Source organism: Somniosus microcephalus, chromosome 16, assembly GCF_052327205.1.
Source record: "Somniosus microcephalus isolate GS21.2 chromosome 16, FLI_Smic_1.0, whole genome shotgun sequence".
NCBI classification, from domain to species: Eukaryota; Metazoa; Chordata; class Chondrichthyes; order Squaliformes; family Somniosidae; genus Somniosus; species Somniosus microcephalus.
Window position 1 is genome coordinate 74,657,207 of NC_141002.1, and position 18,757 is coordinate 74,675,963.

The following is an 18,757-nucleotide window of genomic DNA, read 5'->3' on the forward strand; positions in this document are numbered from 1 at the left end:
TTTGGGTCTGAGTCTGAATTCTGTTCGTCTGAACTCTTCTCAGCCACCTTGTGTACCTTGTTGTACTTTTCTTGTGGTGGCTTCCTTTGGTTGTTGGTCTTCTTCCCTGACCGGCATACCTTAGCGATGTGACCCAGTTTGCCACATTTCCTACATTCTTGGTTCTTAAACCAGCATTGATTCTGGTTGTGTGTTGTCTTCCCACAATGATAGCATTTTGTTGTACTCGAGGTAATTTGGTCCACCCCGAGTGCCGCCGCCTTCAGCTGCATTTCCGCCGTTCCTTTCGCTGCGGCTTCGTGCGATGCAGCTATAAGGACAGCCCTGTCTAGTGTGAGGTCGTTCTCTTCCAGTAGTCGCTTTTGCGTCCCTTCTTTGGACAATCCACATACGAACTTGTCTCGCAGTGCTTCTGTCAGATTCCCTCCGAACTGGCAGTCTTTCGCCAGCCTACGCAGTTCGACCAAGTATTCCGCGTTACTTTCGTCTTTCTTCTGCGTTGTTGCATAGAATTTGAATCGTTCAGCCAGCATCAACGGTGTGGGGTTCAAGTAATCCTTCAGCACTGCTATGATATCATCGAAAGTCTGATCCGCCGGTTTAGCTGGTGAGAGAAGATGCTTCAACAACCCGAATGTTTTCGCACCCATCATGTTAAGTAAGGTTAAAGCTTTTTCATCCTTAGCTATTTTGTTAGCCTTACAATGTATCTCAATATGTTCCACGTACGTGGCCCAGTCTTCTATCTCAGAATTGAAATCGTTGATGTCCGCCCGCTTAGGCATCTTCCTTTCCTTGGGTACAACACAAGTATTTCTTTAAGTATTCTTATTTATTTGTTTATTTCTAAGATGGCGGTTTTCCCGCGAAAATGGTGGTTTCCCGCTCTTTCCTTCTCACCCCGCCCACTTCAATGGCGGTTTCCCGCTTCTGTCGTCTTCTCCGCCTAATGGCGGCTTCCCGCGTTTCTTCCCGGTGGAAGGGGTGCGCTTCCCCCGCAGCGGACAGGTTCAGCTGCTGGGCTGGCTTCCGCACAGCTCCCCTTACTCGGCTCTGTCTTTTCCTCCCGCCCGCACGGCTCTACCGGCGCTGGGTACACCCCGTTAACGGAGGACAGTTCAGCCGCTGGACTGGCTCTCGCGCAGTCTCTCTCTCCGTACCCGGCTCTGTCGCTCTCTCTCCCGCACGTTCGGTTCCACCAGCTCTGGGTACCCCGTTGGTGGAGAACAGCTCAGCCGCTGGACTGGCTCTCGCGCAGTCTCTCTCTCCTTGCTCGGCTCTGTCTCTCTCTCCCACCCGCACGGTTCCTGTTCGCTTCCCAGCCCTCTCGCAGACCGATATTTCCCTCCCCGGCTGCGGCTGGGTTTCTCTTCCCGCGCCTACTCCCAGTCTCAGCGCTTCGTGGCTGCGGTCGCTGCCCGGCTTTTCCCGCCGATCGAGGTCCGACTGTCTCACGACGCCGTTGGACCCGACTTTCTGACCGGCTCTGTTCCCCCTCGACCGTGGTCGAGTGCACAGCCCTTATCCTCCGAATATTCTCTACACCTTCCCCTACTCACAGTCTCCGCGGCCGCCTTGTTTCCAGCTGATCGACTCACTCCGCACCGTGGTAGAAGGGTAGTCAGTGCCTGTTGCAGGTGGAAGCTTTTGTTGCTAAAGTCTTCCTCCTTCCTCCTGCTGCAGCCTCGTGTTTTCTTTCAGCAGCACGACGAGGGCGGTTGCCTCTCTTCGACGCTCTTCGTTGCTTTGGTAGTCTTGCCGCAGGGTACGATCGGACTCGTCGCCACTGTAAAGTCTGTGGGTTGTGCAGTTAATAAATACACAGACTTCAGAAGTAACAAACAAACAGGTCTTTACTATTCGAAGGTCAGGGTGAATCTGCCCTAGTTATCCTGCCACAACACTTATATACTGGTGTGGTCACTGTCGGTATTACAGTATACAGAAGCCAAACAAGTAGTGCCACACCTAAAGTAGTTCTCTTAAAGGTGAACGGTTACATTCAATAGTTCCCTTAAAGGTAGACGGGTACATACACTACATGGACAAAAGAGCTGAACTCAAGAGGTGAGATGAGAGTGACTGCCCTTGACATCAAGGCAGCATTTGATCGAGTGTGGCATCAAGGAGCCCTAGCAAAACTGAAGTCAATGGGAATCAAGGGGAAAACTCTCCATTGGTTGGAATCATACCTAGCACAAAGGAAGTTGGCTGTGGTTGTTGGAGGTCATTCATCTCAATCACATGACATCACTGCAGGAGTTCCTCAGGGCAGTGTCCTAGGCCCAACCATCTTCAGCTGTTTCATCAATGACCTTCCCTCCATCATAAGGTCAGAAGTGGGGATGTTCGCTGATGATTGCACACTGTTCAGCACCACTCGAGACTCGTCAGATACTGACGCAGTCCGTGTCCATATGCAGCAAGACCTGGACAACATTCAGACTTGGGCTGACAAGTGGCAAGTAACATTCGCACCACATAAGTGCCAGGCAATGACCATCTCCAACAAGCGAGACTCTAACCATCTCCCCTTGACATTCAATGGCATTACCATCGCTGAATCCCCCACTATCAACATCCTGGGGGTTACCATTGATCAGAAACTGAACTGGACCAGCCATATAAATACTGTGGCTACAAGAGCAGGCTAGAGGCTGGGAATTCTGCGGCGAGTGTCTCACCTCCTGACTCCCCAAAGCCTTTCCACCATCTACAAGGCACAAGTCAGGAGTGTGATGGAATACTCTCCACTTGCCTGGATGAGTGCAGCTCCAACAACACTCAAGAAGCTCGACACCATTCAGGATAAAGCAGCCCACTTGATTGGCACTCCATCCACCACCTTCAACATTCACTCTCTCCACCACCGGCGCACTGTGGCTGCAGTGTGTACCATCTACAAGATGCACTGCAGCAACTCGCCAAAGCTCCTTCAACAGCACCTTCCAAACCCACGACCTCTACCACTTAGAGGGACAAGGGCAGCAGATGCATGGGAACATCACCACCTACAAGTTCCCCTCCAAGCCACACACCATCCTGACTTGGACCTGTATCGCCGTTCCTTCACTGTCGCTGGGCCAAAATCCTGGAACTCCCTTCCTAACAGCATTGTGGGTGTACCTACACCATATGGACTGCAGCGGTTCAAGAAGGCGGCTCACCACCATCTTCTCGAGGGCAATTAGGGATGGGCACTAAATGCAGGCCTAGCCAGCGACGCCCACATCCCATCAATGAATTAAAAAAAACATTAAGAGTCAACCATATACTGTAGGACTTGAGTCACATGTAGGTCAGACCAATTACGGGTGGGGTAGCAGTGGCAGTTTCCCTTTGCTGAAGGACAATAGTGAACCAATAATATCAGCTTTCATGGTCATTTTCTAGCCTACAAATTACCAGCTTTATTGAATTCAATTTCACAACTTGGCATGGCGCGATTTAAATTCACAGCCTTTGGGTTGCTAGTCCAGTACCATACCCATTAGCACTAGAAGACTTTTAGAAGTTGGAATGATACCTATTAGCACACTGCCGAGAAAGACATGCATACCCACCACAAGACCTGCACAGCTGCATCTAACTCTACATTCTATTAGAAATTGACTATTATGTGAAAATGTATGTTGTTAGAAAGGCCTGGCTTTCAAAGATAATAATGATGCACAAGAATCATGTTTAATGCATCATAAACCAATAATGGTATTGTTATTTTTATTAATTTTGTGCTCATCAAGGTGCGAGATGGTAGCATTTAAATATGAAAGAGCTTCCCATTTTAGACACACAGTATCAGGACAAGTTGAGGGAGTTTTACGCTGTATCTAACCATGCTATACCTACTCCAGAGTGCTTCACGCTAATGATGCATCTCAGACATATGCCCTGAAAAGCATCCCGACTGCACCAGTGTTGCATTTTCTATTTCCTGCACTGCCATCATGTGGCTTATGTGAGTGAAAGTGATAGTTATTGTTGAGTTATAGCCTTTTTAATCTTCGTCTAAGAAAGCAGTTTGTTTTCATGGAATTATACAAAATTAAGCTAACAGATATCCATATTGTTGAAAGGTAGAAATCCATATGTAATAATGTACATTTTGTGTACATTTTTTTATCATGTCAATTTTCATAAGTTCTAATTTGACAAACTATCTCTTTTTCTAAAGTAGTAGTTCCATTGTAGTGCCTGTCAAAAGAGGGTCAATTTACTATTGTACATATTCTGAGTTGAAACAGAGTGTACCAAATACCGGCTTAAAGCTTTTCACATTGGCCTTGGTGTAATTGATTCCATGAGGACATTAGCACTTGAATAGCCCAATTTATTGAGTTAATCCCTTAATTACTTTTCACTGGTCTACCTGAGTTTCTACAGTCATTTTGTTTTTGCTTTATCTTGCGTTCTTAAAGTACATACTTACAGTATCTCATTTGTTAGTTAATTTTTCAGTTTTTCATTTTTACGCATAATTTTCATAGTCCTATTTAATTTTGTTATTCTTCCATCTAAATTGGATATACTAATAATAAAGAGCTTCATCGTCTGGATGCACAGTGCTGTATGGCAGACACAATACACAATGGCACCGCAGTGTGGGAATGCAGGTTTGATTCCCTGTTAGGGGTGATAATTCTGATGCACGCACACCAGGAACACATGTCACAAAACTACATATCCAGCAGTGATTTTTTTTTAATCTATTGAATTTAGAGATGGAAAGTTATGGAGTGGAAGTGTGCATTTTAGTGATATGCACGCTCAGTATGTCAGGAAAGTTTGCATCAGAATCTTTACCCTTAAGTTCCTGCTCTCAGAATGCTGTTGCATGGAGTTGCTAAGTGGGAGCCAAGTTCCTCCCTACAAGAGGAAAGAAAACCCAAGAGAGAAAAAGAGTGGTAATCCAGGCTACTGTGTCATAAGCTCAACTGCAAGTGTTGTGTGCTCCATGAGTTTAAGGATGCCTGGGAGCAAGTAGAAGTATATCAAACTCTCAAAACAGTTTAAAAAAAAGAGTTGTCACAAAGTTCACACTATACCCAGCAGTGAAATTTTCATGAAAAAGGGTGAAATAGTGCAAAACTATTGAAATGAGCAATTTATTATTTACAGTGAGACATGCAAAAATAAATGATTTTTTTAAATGTAATTATTAAGTCTCATTGAAAATTAATGGAGATTTGCAGATCAGCTTCATTGCATTAATGGTTGGTCTTAAATTTGTAGCAAATAACCTAATCAGGATGTTTTATTTCTGAGCCTCAGTTCATCTCACAGCTCACTTAATGTTGGCTAATTCCTTAACAGCTATGAATGATGGAAATATTTCTACTTGGTATGAGGCTTATGTAAGGAAGCCAAAGCCATATTTTGCGAATGAAGGCTTTAAAAATCCACCATGCAGTGGAACAAACACATACAGAGGGAATGCTAATGAAGAAACGTATACCATTGGAGCTGAAAAATCATGTCGGCACAATGCAGAGAAAATTTGCAATGGACCCCTAAAACATGATAAACAGTACTTGTAAGTAAAATATTGGTTTTGATTTATTTTGCTATATATTTTTCAATAGAATAGAAGTGGCAACATTACAGTGACGTTCGTATTCATTTATAAGAGACTAACAGAACACAAGCAGAAAAGGATTTTCTATTTTCTTTGCAATGTAAAGTTTGTGTTCTTTGCTGCTTACTCATTATTAGTGCAGCCGAATTTTACTGCTATAGCACTGGGGATGGGACAAGGACAGGGTCAAGTGCAGTCATTGAGATTCACTTTAAGTTTAGGTATCATATGTGCTTCGGCCCAGCAGCACTAACACAAGCACCTTGGGTGGTGATACAGGGTATAATGCAGCACTACTTTATTACCATTAGGTAATTCATCTAAAAAAAAATCCTGCACAGATTCTTATTGCTGATAGGGCATGGGCTCCAAATGCCATTTGTGTTTTACAACCTTGTGCCACCTATGTATTTTACATTTTGATATAACGGCCTAGTGATGACTGCAATTATTTCTCCTCAACTTTCCAAAATACAAATAGCAGCAGTACTCCCCAGCATGCTACATTTTTGGACATTTACTCCCAGCCCACTCCCACATGCGAGCCGGTGTCGATTTAACCATTCCATATCAAGGTCATTTGTCATGAACTCACAAAACCATCATCATCATATTTTGCTGCACTGGTAATATCACATGCCTTCACGTGACCTCCTTCCACTTCGGAAGGCAGTAGAATAAACACTGAATAAATTAGGCTATAAACAGTAAATGGATAAGTGAACAGAACTAATGGCACATGGTATATTTACAAGAGTTACAGACTTAACCATCCCTCTTCAGAAGATAGAAAATAACTAAACAGCCGTGTCTGCTGCACTAAACTTTAATATGAACTAGCATAAGTTACCTGAATATTAACCTTACATGGCAGCTCAATGCTGATCTTCCACAGAGTCTTTTTGGCACATCTAACTCATACTTTCAAAATTTGACCAGAATAAAGGAAATTTTAATATGTTTTCTAAAACTCAAATCAAGCATATATTCAAGCAAAACCCGCAAGATACTTGTATTGGAACTAAATTGCTTGGCCCATCTCTCAGATGGCCATTACAGCTGAAACATCTGTTCTGGAGCTATTTGTGTATCAGAACAAGCTGGGCCATATTCTGTAATGAGTCTAATTATTAACCCCATATGTACCATGAAAAAAGAAAGAAGCCAATAATATGATACATCATAGAGAAAAAAATGCATAATTTTTTGACACAGTCACCTGCATTCCAGAAGTGCAAGTCACCTTACATAATGTTGTCCAACACAAGTCTCAATAAGCAGTATTGAATTTTGTTCCATATATAACTTTATAGTCTGGCAGTAGATTGTGAGAGATTTGTGCCTTGTGAATTATCTGTTTAACAACTTAAGAGGCTTCTGTACCAGAAGATATTATTTCTAGCAATGTGCTGTAGTAGACTTTTTTCTGCTGGTATTGTAAGTAACAGTATAATTTGACCTCAAGGTACTGTTTATAGAAACATAGAAACATAGAAGATAGGAGCAGGAGTAGGCCATTCGGCCCCTCGAGCCTGCTCCACCATTCAATGCGATCGTGGCTGATCATCCAAATTCAGTACCCGGTCCCTGCTTTCTCCCCATATCCCTTGATCCCCTTAACCTTAAGAAATATATCTAACTCCTTCTTGAATATATTTAATGAATTGGCCTCAACTGTCTTCTGTGGTAGAGAATTTCACAGGTTCACCACTCTCTGGGTAAAGAAATTCCCCCTCATCTCAGTCCTAAATGGCTTACCCCTTATCCTTAGACTGTGACCCCTGATTCTGGACTCCCCTGCCATCGGGAACAGCCTTCCTGCATCTAGTCTGTCTAGCCCTGTTAGAATTTTATAAGTTTCAATGAGATCCCTTCTCATTCTTCTAAACTCTAGCGAATATAAGCCTAATCGACCAATCTCTCTTCATATGTCATTCCTGCCATCCCAGGTATCAGTCTGGTGAATCTTCGCTGCACTCCCTCCATGGCAAGAACATCCTTCTTCAGATAAGGTGACCAAAACCGCGCACAATACTCAAGGTGTGGTCTCGCCAAGGCCCTGTACAACTGCAGCAAGACATCCTTGCTCCTGTACGCGAATCCTCTCGCTATGAAGGCCAGCATACCATTTGCCTTCTTAACCGCCTGCTGCACCTACATGCTTACCTTCAGTGACTGGTGCACAAGGACACCCAGGTCTCGTTGCACTTCCCCTTTTCCCAATCTATTGCCATTCAGATAATAATCTGTCTTCCTGTTTTTGCCACCAAAGTGGATAACCTCGCATTTATCCACATTATACTGCATCTGCCATGGATCTGCCCATCGCCCAACCTGTCCAAATCGTACTTGAGTTTCTCTACATCCTCCTCACAGCACACATGCCCACCCAGCTTTGTGTCGTCTGCAAACTTGGAGATATTACATCTAGTTCCCTCATCTAGATCATTAATATATATTGTGAATAACTGGGGTCCTAGTACCGATCACTGCAGTACCCCACTAGTCACTGCCTTCCACTCTGAAAATGACCCGTTTATTCCAACTCTTTGCTTCCTGTCTGCCAACCAGTTCTCCATCCAAGTCAGTACCTTACACCCAATCCCATGTGCTTTAACTTTGCACACCAATCTCTTATGCGGGACCTTATCGAAAGCCTTCTGAAAGTCCAAATACACCACATCCACTGGTTCTCCCTTACCTATTCTACCAGTTACATCCTCAAAAAAATTCCAGTAGATTAGTCAAGCATGATTTACCTTTTGTAAATCCATGTTGACTTTGTCCGATCCTGTCACTGTTTTCCAAGTGCTCTGCTATTACATCTTTTATAATGGACTCGAGCATTTTCCCCACTACCGATGTCAGGCTTACCGGTCTATAATTCCCCGTTTTTTCTCTACCACCTTTTTTAAATAGTGGGGTTACATTAGCTATCCTCCAATCCATGAGAACTGTTCCAAAGTCTATTGAATTTTGGAAGATGACCAGCAATGCATCTACTATTTCTAGGGCCACTTCCTTAAGTACCCTAGGATGTAGATTATCAGGCCCTGGGGATTTATTGGCCTTCAATCCCATCAATTTCCCTAACACCATTTTGTAAAGTCCGCGCCTCAATAATACACGGACTTCGGGAGAACAGTTTAACAGGTACTTTACTGAACAGGAGGCAACGTCAGACTGAAATACAGAAGCCTGCTAGGGCCTTTTATACAGGGGTGGTCACTGCCGGTACTGCAGTCTAAGACCAGTTATTCCCTTAAAGGTACATACACAACAATTGCTCCCCTTTTAGATAAACAGTACATAGCATTCATTTAACAACTAAATAATAACTAATTACAATTACAATTTTCTCAGTACTATATACATCAACTGAAATAGTCATTTATAAGTTCAGTCTTTGAGGAGGCTTCCTGATCCTGACTGGATAGCGCCTTTCTCGAGTATCCTGTTCTTGCGGTGGAGTCAATTCTGGCTCATTGTCATTGGTTGGTTCGTCAGCTTCCAATACCCCTGCTTCTGAGGTAGGCGCAATCTGTACTTCAGGCTCATTACCAGGTGCACCTGCTTGTGGTATAGATTTGGCTTGTTCCTGTGACTCTAGAATCTGGTCAGCATGGCGTCTCACAATGCTCTCTCCAACGTCCACTGTGTACATTAGTGGTCCCTGCTGTGTGCATATCGTTCCAGGCTGCCATTTTTCTGTTCGGTAGTCACGGGCCAAGACTGGTTGCCCTAACTTGAAGCTCCTGGTTGGCTTCTCATTTATGTGCTGGAACTGCTTATCCTCAACATCTCGTCTTATGTTTGGTTTGAGCAAATCCAAGCGACATCTTAGTCTTCGGTTGAAAAACAGTACGGCTGGAGTTTGGTTGGTTACTGCATGTGTCGCATTCCGGTAAGCAAACAAGAAATTATCCACCTTGTGTTGTAGTGGTATGTCGTCATTATACATTGCCTTTATGGCCTTTTTAAAGGTCTGAACAAACCTCTCAGCCAATCCATTTGTGGCTGGATGATATGGGGCAGATGTGTAATGTTTCACCCCATTATTCTTCAGGAACCTTCGGAAACCCTCAGACACAAACTGTGGGCCATTGTCAGAGCAAATCTGTTCTGGCAACCCATTCCTGGCGAAGATGGTCCTTAGGACTGCAATAGTTTTCTCCGTAGTGGTGGAGGACATTTTAATGACCTCTGGCCATTTCGAATGGGCGTCCACAGCGATTAAAAACATTGAGTCCATAAATGGACCAGCAAAATCAATGTGTACCCGTTGCCATGGAGATGAGGGCCACTCCCATGGATGTAGCGGGGCCTATGGTGGAGCGTTTTGGACCTTCTGGCATCCTGTGCATCTCTTGGTCATATCCTCGATTTCTTTATCGATTCCCGGCCACGACACAAATGCCCTGGCTAGGCTCTTCATTTTTACCCCTCCCAGATGACCCTCGTGAAGCTCATTGAGCACTCTATCTCTCAACTTGGGTGGAATTACCACTCGGGATCCACACATCAAGGTTCCCCGGCACACTGACAGCTGTTCTCTCCTTGGCGAGAATGCTGGCAACAGTGAGTCGCCATATGCTGGCCATCCCTTCACCGTCAAATCATAGACCCGAGAGAGTGTCGGGTCATTTCGGGTTTCCTTCTCAATACTTGCATTTGTAACAGGCAAACATTCGACTATGGTCGCATGGAATATCTCCACAGGGTCCACTGCAGGTGCTTCTTCCGCCGTAGGCAACGGTAGGCGCGACAGCCCATCAGTGTTTCCATGCTGTTTCATACCTTTGTACTCTATGTCGTACTGATGTGCCCCTAGAAAAAGTGACCATCTTTGCAGCCGTTGCGCCGTCATCACCGGAATGCCCTTCTTTGGGTTAAAAATTGAGACCAGGGGTTGATGATCAGTCAATAGGGTGAATTTCTGCCCGTGCAGATAGTGATTGAACTTCTTCATCCCCCACACCAGGCTGAGGGCCTCCCTGTCAATCTGGGCGTAGTTACGCTCGGCTGAGGTTAGCGAGCGCGATGCAAAGGCTATTGGGCTCTCTGAACCGTCACGGAATTTGTGTGACAGCACCGCTCCAATGCCGTAAGGTGACACATCACACGCCAACCGAATCGGTAGTGTTGGGTTGTAGTGGGCCAATACTTCTTTTGAAGTGATTAGGCATTTACATTCCTGAAAGGCACGCTTACACTGATCACTCCATTTCCATGTTACACCAGTTTGAAGCAGGGCGTTCAGTGGGTGCAGAATTGTAGATAAATTCGGCAAGAACTTATGGTAGTAGTTCACCAACCCGAGGAACAACCTCAGTTGCGACACATTTTCCGGTGCTGGAGCCTTGACTACAGCCTCAATCTTGTCCGGTGACTTATGCAACCCTTCCTCATCAATCATGTGGCCACAGTACGAGATTTGTCTCCTGAAGAACTCGCATTTGGGGCGGTTGGCTCGTAGCCCATATTCCTGCAATCTCGTGAGCACCTGTTCCAGGTTGGCAAGGTGTTCATTGTCATTTTCGCCCGTAACCAGGATGTCGTCCAAATAACACTGGGTCCCCGGGATCCCTTGCAGGACTTGTTCCATTGCCCTCTGCCAAATAGCCGGGGCCGATGCTACCCCGAATACCAGTCGATTGTACTGGTAAAGGCCTTTGTGAGTGTTTATCGTGAGGTATTTCCTAGATGCTTCTTCCACCTCCATTTGTAGATACGCTTGAGCCAGGTCAATTTTTGTAAAACGTTTCCCTCCAGATAGTGAGGCGAAAATATCTTCTATCCGCGGAAGTGGATACTGTACTGTGTGCAGGACTGGGTTCATAGTCACCTTGAAGTCCCCACAGATACGAACCTTCCTTGGCTCCCCAGGCGTGCTGCTCAATGCTTTCTTCATTACAGGAACGATGGGTGTGGCCCACTCGCTCCAGTCCACCTTAGACAGCACTCCTGAATGCTCCAGACTCTCCAGTTCAGCTTCAACGGCTGGGCGGATCGCGTATGGCACCGGTCTGGCCTTGAAAAATTTTGGGGTTGCGTTATCCTCAATCTTTATGGTTGCCTTTACTCCTTTTAGAGTCCCAAGTCCTTGTTGGAACACCTCTTCTGCGTCAGATAGAATTTGTGACAGACGTCCAGGTGCGACGTCATCATCCTTTTTGTCAGTCACAGTTAGTGCCAGAATGGAATGCCAATCCAATTGTATTTTTCGGATCCATTCACGTCCCAATAATGGTGGTCCTCCATCTGGTAGTATATACATGTATAGTTTCTGTGTTTCCTTTCTGTTATATTCAACTGGCACCCTTATTTTTCCTCTGGGGTAGACCTTTTGCCCCGTGTATGTCTTCAATACAATGGACGTGTCCTTTAAGGGTATGTGTGAGAATAGCCGCTCATAGTCTCGTCGATTCATGACAGTTAGGGCTGATCCTGTGTCCAATTCCATCTTTACTGGGGACCCTGCTATCATGAGGGTGACCCAAATGGTTCAGTGATCTTCCTTTGCGATCACGTTGTGTAACTTTAAACAACTTCATCTCCTGCTCCCGGAGTCCTTATCACTCTCCTGATCTTCTGAACTACTGTCTGTCAGTTTCTTTACTTTCCTGTACTGTTCCTTAGTAGTTCTTGTCATGTTGGTTTTCTTTCCCGACCTGCAGACTCTTGCTATATGTCCCATTTTTCCGCATTGCCTGCATATTTTTTCTTTAAACCAGCAGTCCTTCTGCTCATGGGTTGTTCTGCCGCAGCAATAGCACTTTTCTGCTCCATACGCCATTTCGTTAGCGCTGTATTTTTTTGGTTTCTGTTGTATTTCCGCAGCTCCCTGTGCTGCTGCTTCGTAGGATACTGCCACGCTGAAAGCCTGTTCTAGCGTCAGGTCCTTTTTTGAAAGTAGTCGTTTCTGGGTTCCTTCACTCTGGAGCCCGCAGACAAACATATCCCGTAAGGTGTCTGCCAGTCCTGCTCCGAACTGGCAGTGCTTCGATAACTTGCGCAGTTCCGTAAGATAGTCAGCATTGCTCTCATCTTTGTGCTGGTTTCTTTTATGGAACTTGAATCTTTCTGCTATCAGCAGTGGTGTAGGGCTTAGGTGTTCCTGTAAGATATGAACAATCTCCTCAAAACTTTTCTCCATTGGTTTAGCTGGGGTAATTAAATTCCGCAATAGGCCGTACGTACTCGCACCCATCAGATTTAATAATACCGACGCCCTCTTTCCATCGGCCACCTCATTTGCCTTGCAGTACAATTCAATTCTTTCCACATACGTGGTCCAGTCTTCTACCACGTTGTCGAAAGCAGTGATACTGCCACTTTTCGGCATCTTGGGTGACTTAAAATGGCACCTCCTGCGCTTTTGCTTCTTCCCCAATGGAATAAAATGGCACCTCCCACGCTTTTGCTTCTTCCCCTTGCTGCCACGCTGTTCCTAGCGTTCTATGGGGTAATGGCGGTGACCCGCAGCTTCGCCGTGTCTCGCTTTCCTTCCCCCCGTTTAGTTTCTCTCCCTGCCCTGTTCTTGAGCACCGACCGCGCCCTGTGCGCTCCACCCTCTCTCTCTCTCTTGCTTTCTTTTCCCGGCGACGCTGCGCGGCCCGTTTTGTAGAGCCGCTCGATCGAGCTTGAGCCCGCCGCAGTCCGGAAGGGTCAGCGCGCTACCTGCTACCAGCACGATTTGCTGGAACACCTTAACTGGGGAGCCAAGCACAGCTCTCCACAGTCTCTCCCGCAATTCTCCGAACACCGATGAATTCTTTGGGCGGTTGCCCTCGGTCGACGCCCGTTGCTCAGACTACGACCTTCCAGAACCCTCCTCTCAGGGCGAGATCCCCATGAGATGATGCCACACTGCAGGTGAGTTCGAACTTACTCGTCGCCACTGTAAAGTCCCCGCCTCAATAATACACGGACTTCGGGAGAACAGTTTAACAGGTACTTTACTGAACAGGAGGCAATGTCAGACTGAAATACATAAGCCTGCTAGGGCCTTTTATACAGGGGTGGTCACTGCCGGTACTGCAGCCTAAGACCAGTTATTCCCTTAAAGGTACATACACAACACATTTCCCTACAAATAATGATTTCATTCAGTTCCTCCCACTCATTAGACCCTATGTTCCCGACATCTCTGGGAGTTTATTTCTGTCTTCCTTTGTGAAGACAGAACCAAAGTATGGCCTAGAAATTCAGTTGCTTGCGCCAGCCGCTAGCGTCTTAGGAGGAGGAGATGTGGGGCGCTAAGCGGCTAGCGCCTGGGTGCGGCGCAATCTGCGCCACTCGCGAAATTCAGTTAAGATTTAGCGGCAGCGCAAAACCATAGCGTATGCTCAGCTGCGCGCGCAGATCCTGACGTAATTTCATGGTGCAACGCCCTTTGTACGCCCCGAACCGGAAATTCAGTTGCGCCGGCCTATTGTGCGCCTGGCGCCCCCTGCAACTGGTAGAGGGGAACGGTTCCCAGTCGCTGCGGGGCGCGGTGGGCACTAATTAAAGGGGATTCCTCCTGCAGTATAAATGGCAGCCATTTTGCTCCACTCCTTCTTTGTGAGAGACGGATATTTGGAGAGAGACAAAGGGAGAGAGCTTTCTGGTTTGGGTGAACAATTGCACAGGTACTTGTGGCTTCAGGCCAGAGCTTTGCACTTGGATTTAACTTTCAGTGCCATAGCATTGATTCGATACATCTAATGGGGGCTGCAATGGGTGGAGACGTTGGCTTACTGCATTGCATTCAAAGGGCTCAGAGATGCTGTGAGAGAGTGCCAGTCATGGCCAGACGGAGAAGGGCCAACAGGCGTTGGCACAGGAGGCCTTACCCACCCAGGGTATACCGCCAGCAGTTCTCATATCTGAACATGTCTGAGGAGCAGTGTGTTCGGAGGCTGCGATTCAGAAGGGAGGTGGTCACTGAGATCGGCCACCTGCTTTGCAGAGATCTGCAGCCACAGCTGAGGAGCAGGACGTCTCTGTCGGTGGTAGTGAAGGTGACGGTGGCTCTCAACTTCTATGCCACCAGCTCCTTCCAATCCGCTACTGGGGACATGCCAACATCTCCCAGTTCGCGGTACATTGCTGCATCCACCAGGTGACCAATGCCCTTTTCAGAAGGAGACATCAGTACATCTCCTTCCCCATGACCCTGGATGAGCAGCAAGAGCATGAAATGGGATTTGGAAGAATAGCGGGCTTCCCCATGGTCCAGGGCGTAGAACTGATGAACCAGCAATGGTCAGGCCTTGCTTCAGGGCTGCAGTGTGCAGGGCATGGCAGCCAAACAAGTCGACCCTCCCCCTTTAAGAGCTGACCGGCGCCAGCGTGTCTGCCTTCATTCAGAAACTCACCGCACCTGCGCTGCGCCCACCCTCGGTGTTCGCGCCCCGGATCGCTGGCTTAGCGCCTAATGATAGTCGTGCATTGCCTGCTTTAGCGCAACAGCAACCTCTTGGGGCGATGCAACTGAATATCGGCGAAGGTGGCGCTAAGTTGCGCCGGGCGCAAAATTTAGCGAATGCCCGGCTGTAGCGCCCCAAACGTGGCTATACTGAATTCCTAGGCCATATGTATTTAATTGGTCTGCCATGTCTTTATTCCCCATTATAAATTCCCCTGATTCTGACTGCAAGGGACCTACGCTTGACTTTACCAATATTTTTCTCTTCACATATCTATAGAAGCTTTTACAGTCAGTTTTTATGTTCCCCGCAAGCTTACTCTCATACTCTATTTTCCCCCTCTTAATTAATCCCTTTGTCCTCCTTTGCTGAATCCTAAACTGCTCCCAATCCTCCAGTTTGCTGCGTTTTCTGGCCAATTGATATGTCCTCTTCTTGGATCTTATGCTATCCCTAATTTCCCTTGTTAGCCAATATTGACTCACTTTTTTTGTTTTATTTTTATGCCAAACCGGGATGAACAAATTCTGTAGTTCATCCATGCGATCTTTAAATGTTTGCCATTGCCTATTCGTCGTCAACCCGTTAAGTAACATTCCCAATCCATCCTAGCCAACTCGCGCCTCATACCATTGTAATTTCCTTTATTTAAATTCAGTACCCTAGTCTCTGAATCAACTACTTCACTCTCCATCTTAATGAAGAATTCTATCATATTATGATCGCTCTTCCCCAAGGGACCACGCACAACAAGATTGCTAATTAATCCTTTCTCATTACATAATACCCAGTCTAAGATGCCCTGATCTCTAGTTGGTTCCTCGACATATTGCTCCAGGAAACCACCCCGTATACACTCTAGGAATTCCTCTTCCACAGTATTGTTACTAATTTGGTTAGACCAATCTATATGTAGATTAAAGTTGTGGTGTATGTAACTTGTTCCACCTTAAGAGAAGTTAAACCTGTTCCACCTTAAGAGATGTACTACTTTCTCTGGCTGCTGTATACGGTAATACCGGTGGTGACCACACCGGTATATAAGTGCTGTGTAGTAATTTGCTGGGTAGTTCAGCCCTGACCTTCAACTAGTAAAGACCTGTTAAAGTTATTCTTGTGGTCTGTGTGCAGTGATTCATATTAACCATAACTGGAACACACAGACTTAACAGTGGCGACGAGTACGATCTTACCCTGCGGCAGAGATACATCCAAGGCAGTTTAACGGGCGTCGAGAAGAGGCATCCGCCCTCATCATCCTGCTGAGAAAAGACTCTGGTCTGAAGAGCAAAGGAAGAATCCTGACACGAAGCCTTCCATCAGCGACAGGCAGTGATCATCCCTTCTACCACGGTGGTGGGTAAGCCGATCAGCGACAAGCAGCAAGTCGGCCATGTTGGCTGTGGAGTAGGGGAGGGAAAACGGAGGATATAAGGGCGGAGAACTCGACCACGGCCGGGGAAAAGAGCCGGACAGAAGTCGGGGCCAGAGGCGCTGAGACTGGGGCAGCGTAAGGCACGGGAGCCGCGGTGAATGCAAATGCAGCCGGTGTAAAAGACCGGGCTGCAAGCGGGCTGGGAGACGCAACAGCGTCGAGAGAGAACTCGACCGCGACCGGTGAAAAAGGCCGGGCAGCTACCGAGGCCGCGAGGTGCAGCGACCGGGACAGCGTAAGGCGCGGGAGAAAATAAAAAAAAACGCGGAGAACTCGGCCGCAGCCGGTGGAAAGGACCGGACTGCAAGAGGGGCTGGGAGGCACGAATTGAGAACCGCTGGGGAGGCGCGAACGGCAGCAATACGGCAATCGCCATTACAGCCAGCGGGGGAGAAAGGCAAACGCGGGAAGCCACCATTTTTGTAGGTGGGAGAAGAAGACAAGCGTGGGAAACCGCCATTTTAAAATAAAAAATAAAAAATAAAAGAAAATTTTTTTTTGTTTCTCAAGAAGATTGCAAGGATGCCTAAACGTGGTAACATCAACGATTTCGATGCCGATGTTGAAGATTGGGCCACGTATGTAGAACGCATAGAAGTTTATTGTAAAGCAAATAAGATATCAGATGAGGATAAAGCACTAACCTTATTAAATTTAATGGGTGCGAAGACACACGGGCAATTGAAACACCTTCTATCGCCAGAGAAACCGACGGATAAGACTTTCGCGGATATTGTTACCGTCCTGAAAAATCATTTAAGCCCCACGCCGCTGATGCTAGCGGAACGATTTAAATTTTACAGCAGAAAGCAGCTGAAAGATGAAAGCAATGCTGAATTTTTAATTGAATTGCGTAAGCTAGCAAAGTACTGTCAGTTTGGAACAGGACTAACAGATGCGCTAAGAGATAAATTTGTGTGTGGATTGTTAAAAGAAAAGACACAAAAGCGACTGCTTGAGGAGAATGAGCTGACGCTTGATAAAGCTGTCGCTATGGCAGCATCGCACGAAGCCGCAGCGAGAGGCACGGCAGTAATGCAGCTACGGTCACCGGAACTCAGCACAAATCAAATGGTCTTGGGTACAGTAAAATGTTATCGTTGTGGAAAGACAACGCATGATCAGAACCAGTGCTGGTTCAAAAATAAGGAATGCAGAAAATGTGGCAGGCTTGGTCACATAGCTAAAGTATGCCGGTCAGGAGAGAAGACCAGCAACAAAAAGTCACCGCAGGGAAAGTACAGAAAGGTACACAAGGTGACAGAGAACAGTTTGAACGAACAGAAGTCAGATTCAGACGCCAGCAGTAATGAACTGGGTAGCTTAAGAGTACACAACGTTGGTAAGGAAGCAGACCTCCAGACAATTTGGGTCACACTTCAGATAGCAGGAGTCCAAGTGAAGATGGAATTGGACACTGGATCGGCATTGACGGTCATGAATAAGAAAGATTTCAAAAGGTTATTCCAACATATTCCCCTACGGGATACAGAGATTGTATTGAAAACATACACGGGGCAAAGAGTATACCCCATCGGAAAGATGGAGATAAAGGTGGTCCACAAGGGCAAAGAAAGCCGAGGAATGGACTTATATGTGCTACCTGAAGGAGGTCCACCACTACTGGGATGGGAGTGGATTAGAAAAATGAATATGGACTGGCATTCCTTAAAAGCACTAACGGTAGATGCCAGGGAAACAGATGTCAAACCTAAACGATTGTCCAGAATATTGGACGATGCTAAAGAGGTGTTCCAGCAGGGACTGGGAACACTGAGAGGAATTACGGCAAACATCAAGATTGAAGAACATGCACAACCAAAATTTTTCAAAGCCAGACCGGTACCCTATGCGATACGACCTGCTGTGGAAGCGGAGCTGGAAGCGCTAGAACGTTCAGGAGTACTGTCTAAGGTAGACTGGAGTGAGTGGGCTACGCCCATTGTTCCCGTGATGAAACGTCCTTCGAGCAACAAGCCGGGAGAACCAGGGAAGGTTCGCATCTGTGGAGATTTCAAGATCACTGTTAATCCGGTGCTTCACACGGTGCAGTATCCGCTTCCGCGGATTGAGGATATCTTCGCTTCATTGTCGGGCGGGAAACACTTCACCAAGATAGACCTGGCGCAGGCGTACTTACAGATGGAAGTTGAGGAAGAGTCACGCCAGTACCTCACAATCAACACGCATAGAGGCTTGTACCGGTATAATAGACTGGTTTTTGGAGTGGGATCGGCTCCAGCAATTTGGCAGAGGGCCATGGAGCAGGTATTACAGGGAATTCCAGGCACACAATGTTACCTGGACGATATTCTGATTACAGGAGAGGGTGAC

General features: G+C 46.4%; 1 protein-coding gene and 1 long non-coding RNA gene across 7 annotated transcripts in view; one reads left to right on the forward strand and one right to left on the reverse strand.

Moving 5' to 3' along the window:
* The window catches only part of LOC147106289 (uncharacterized), a 313,882-nt gene that overhangs the window by 192,595 nt on the left and 102,530 nt on the right, over positions 1 to 18,757 (reverse strand). The window lies entirely within an intron of this gene.
* Positions 1 to 18,757, forward strand: part of ptprq (protein tyrosine phosphatase receptor type Q) — a 278,107-nt gene that overhangs the window by 192,515 nt on the left and 66,835 nt on the right. Inside the window, 1 exon segment of the mRNA XM_086009276.1 lies at positions 5,314 to 5,533. Coding sequence (XP_085865402.1) covers positions 5,314 to 5,533 — 220 coding nt within the window.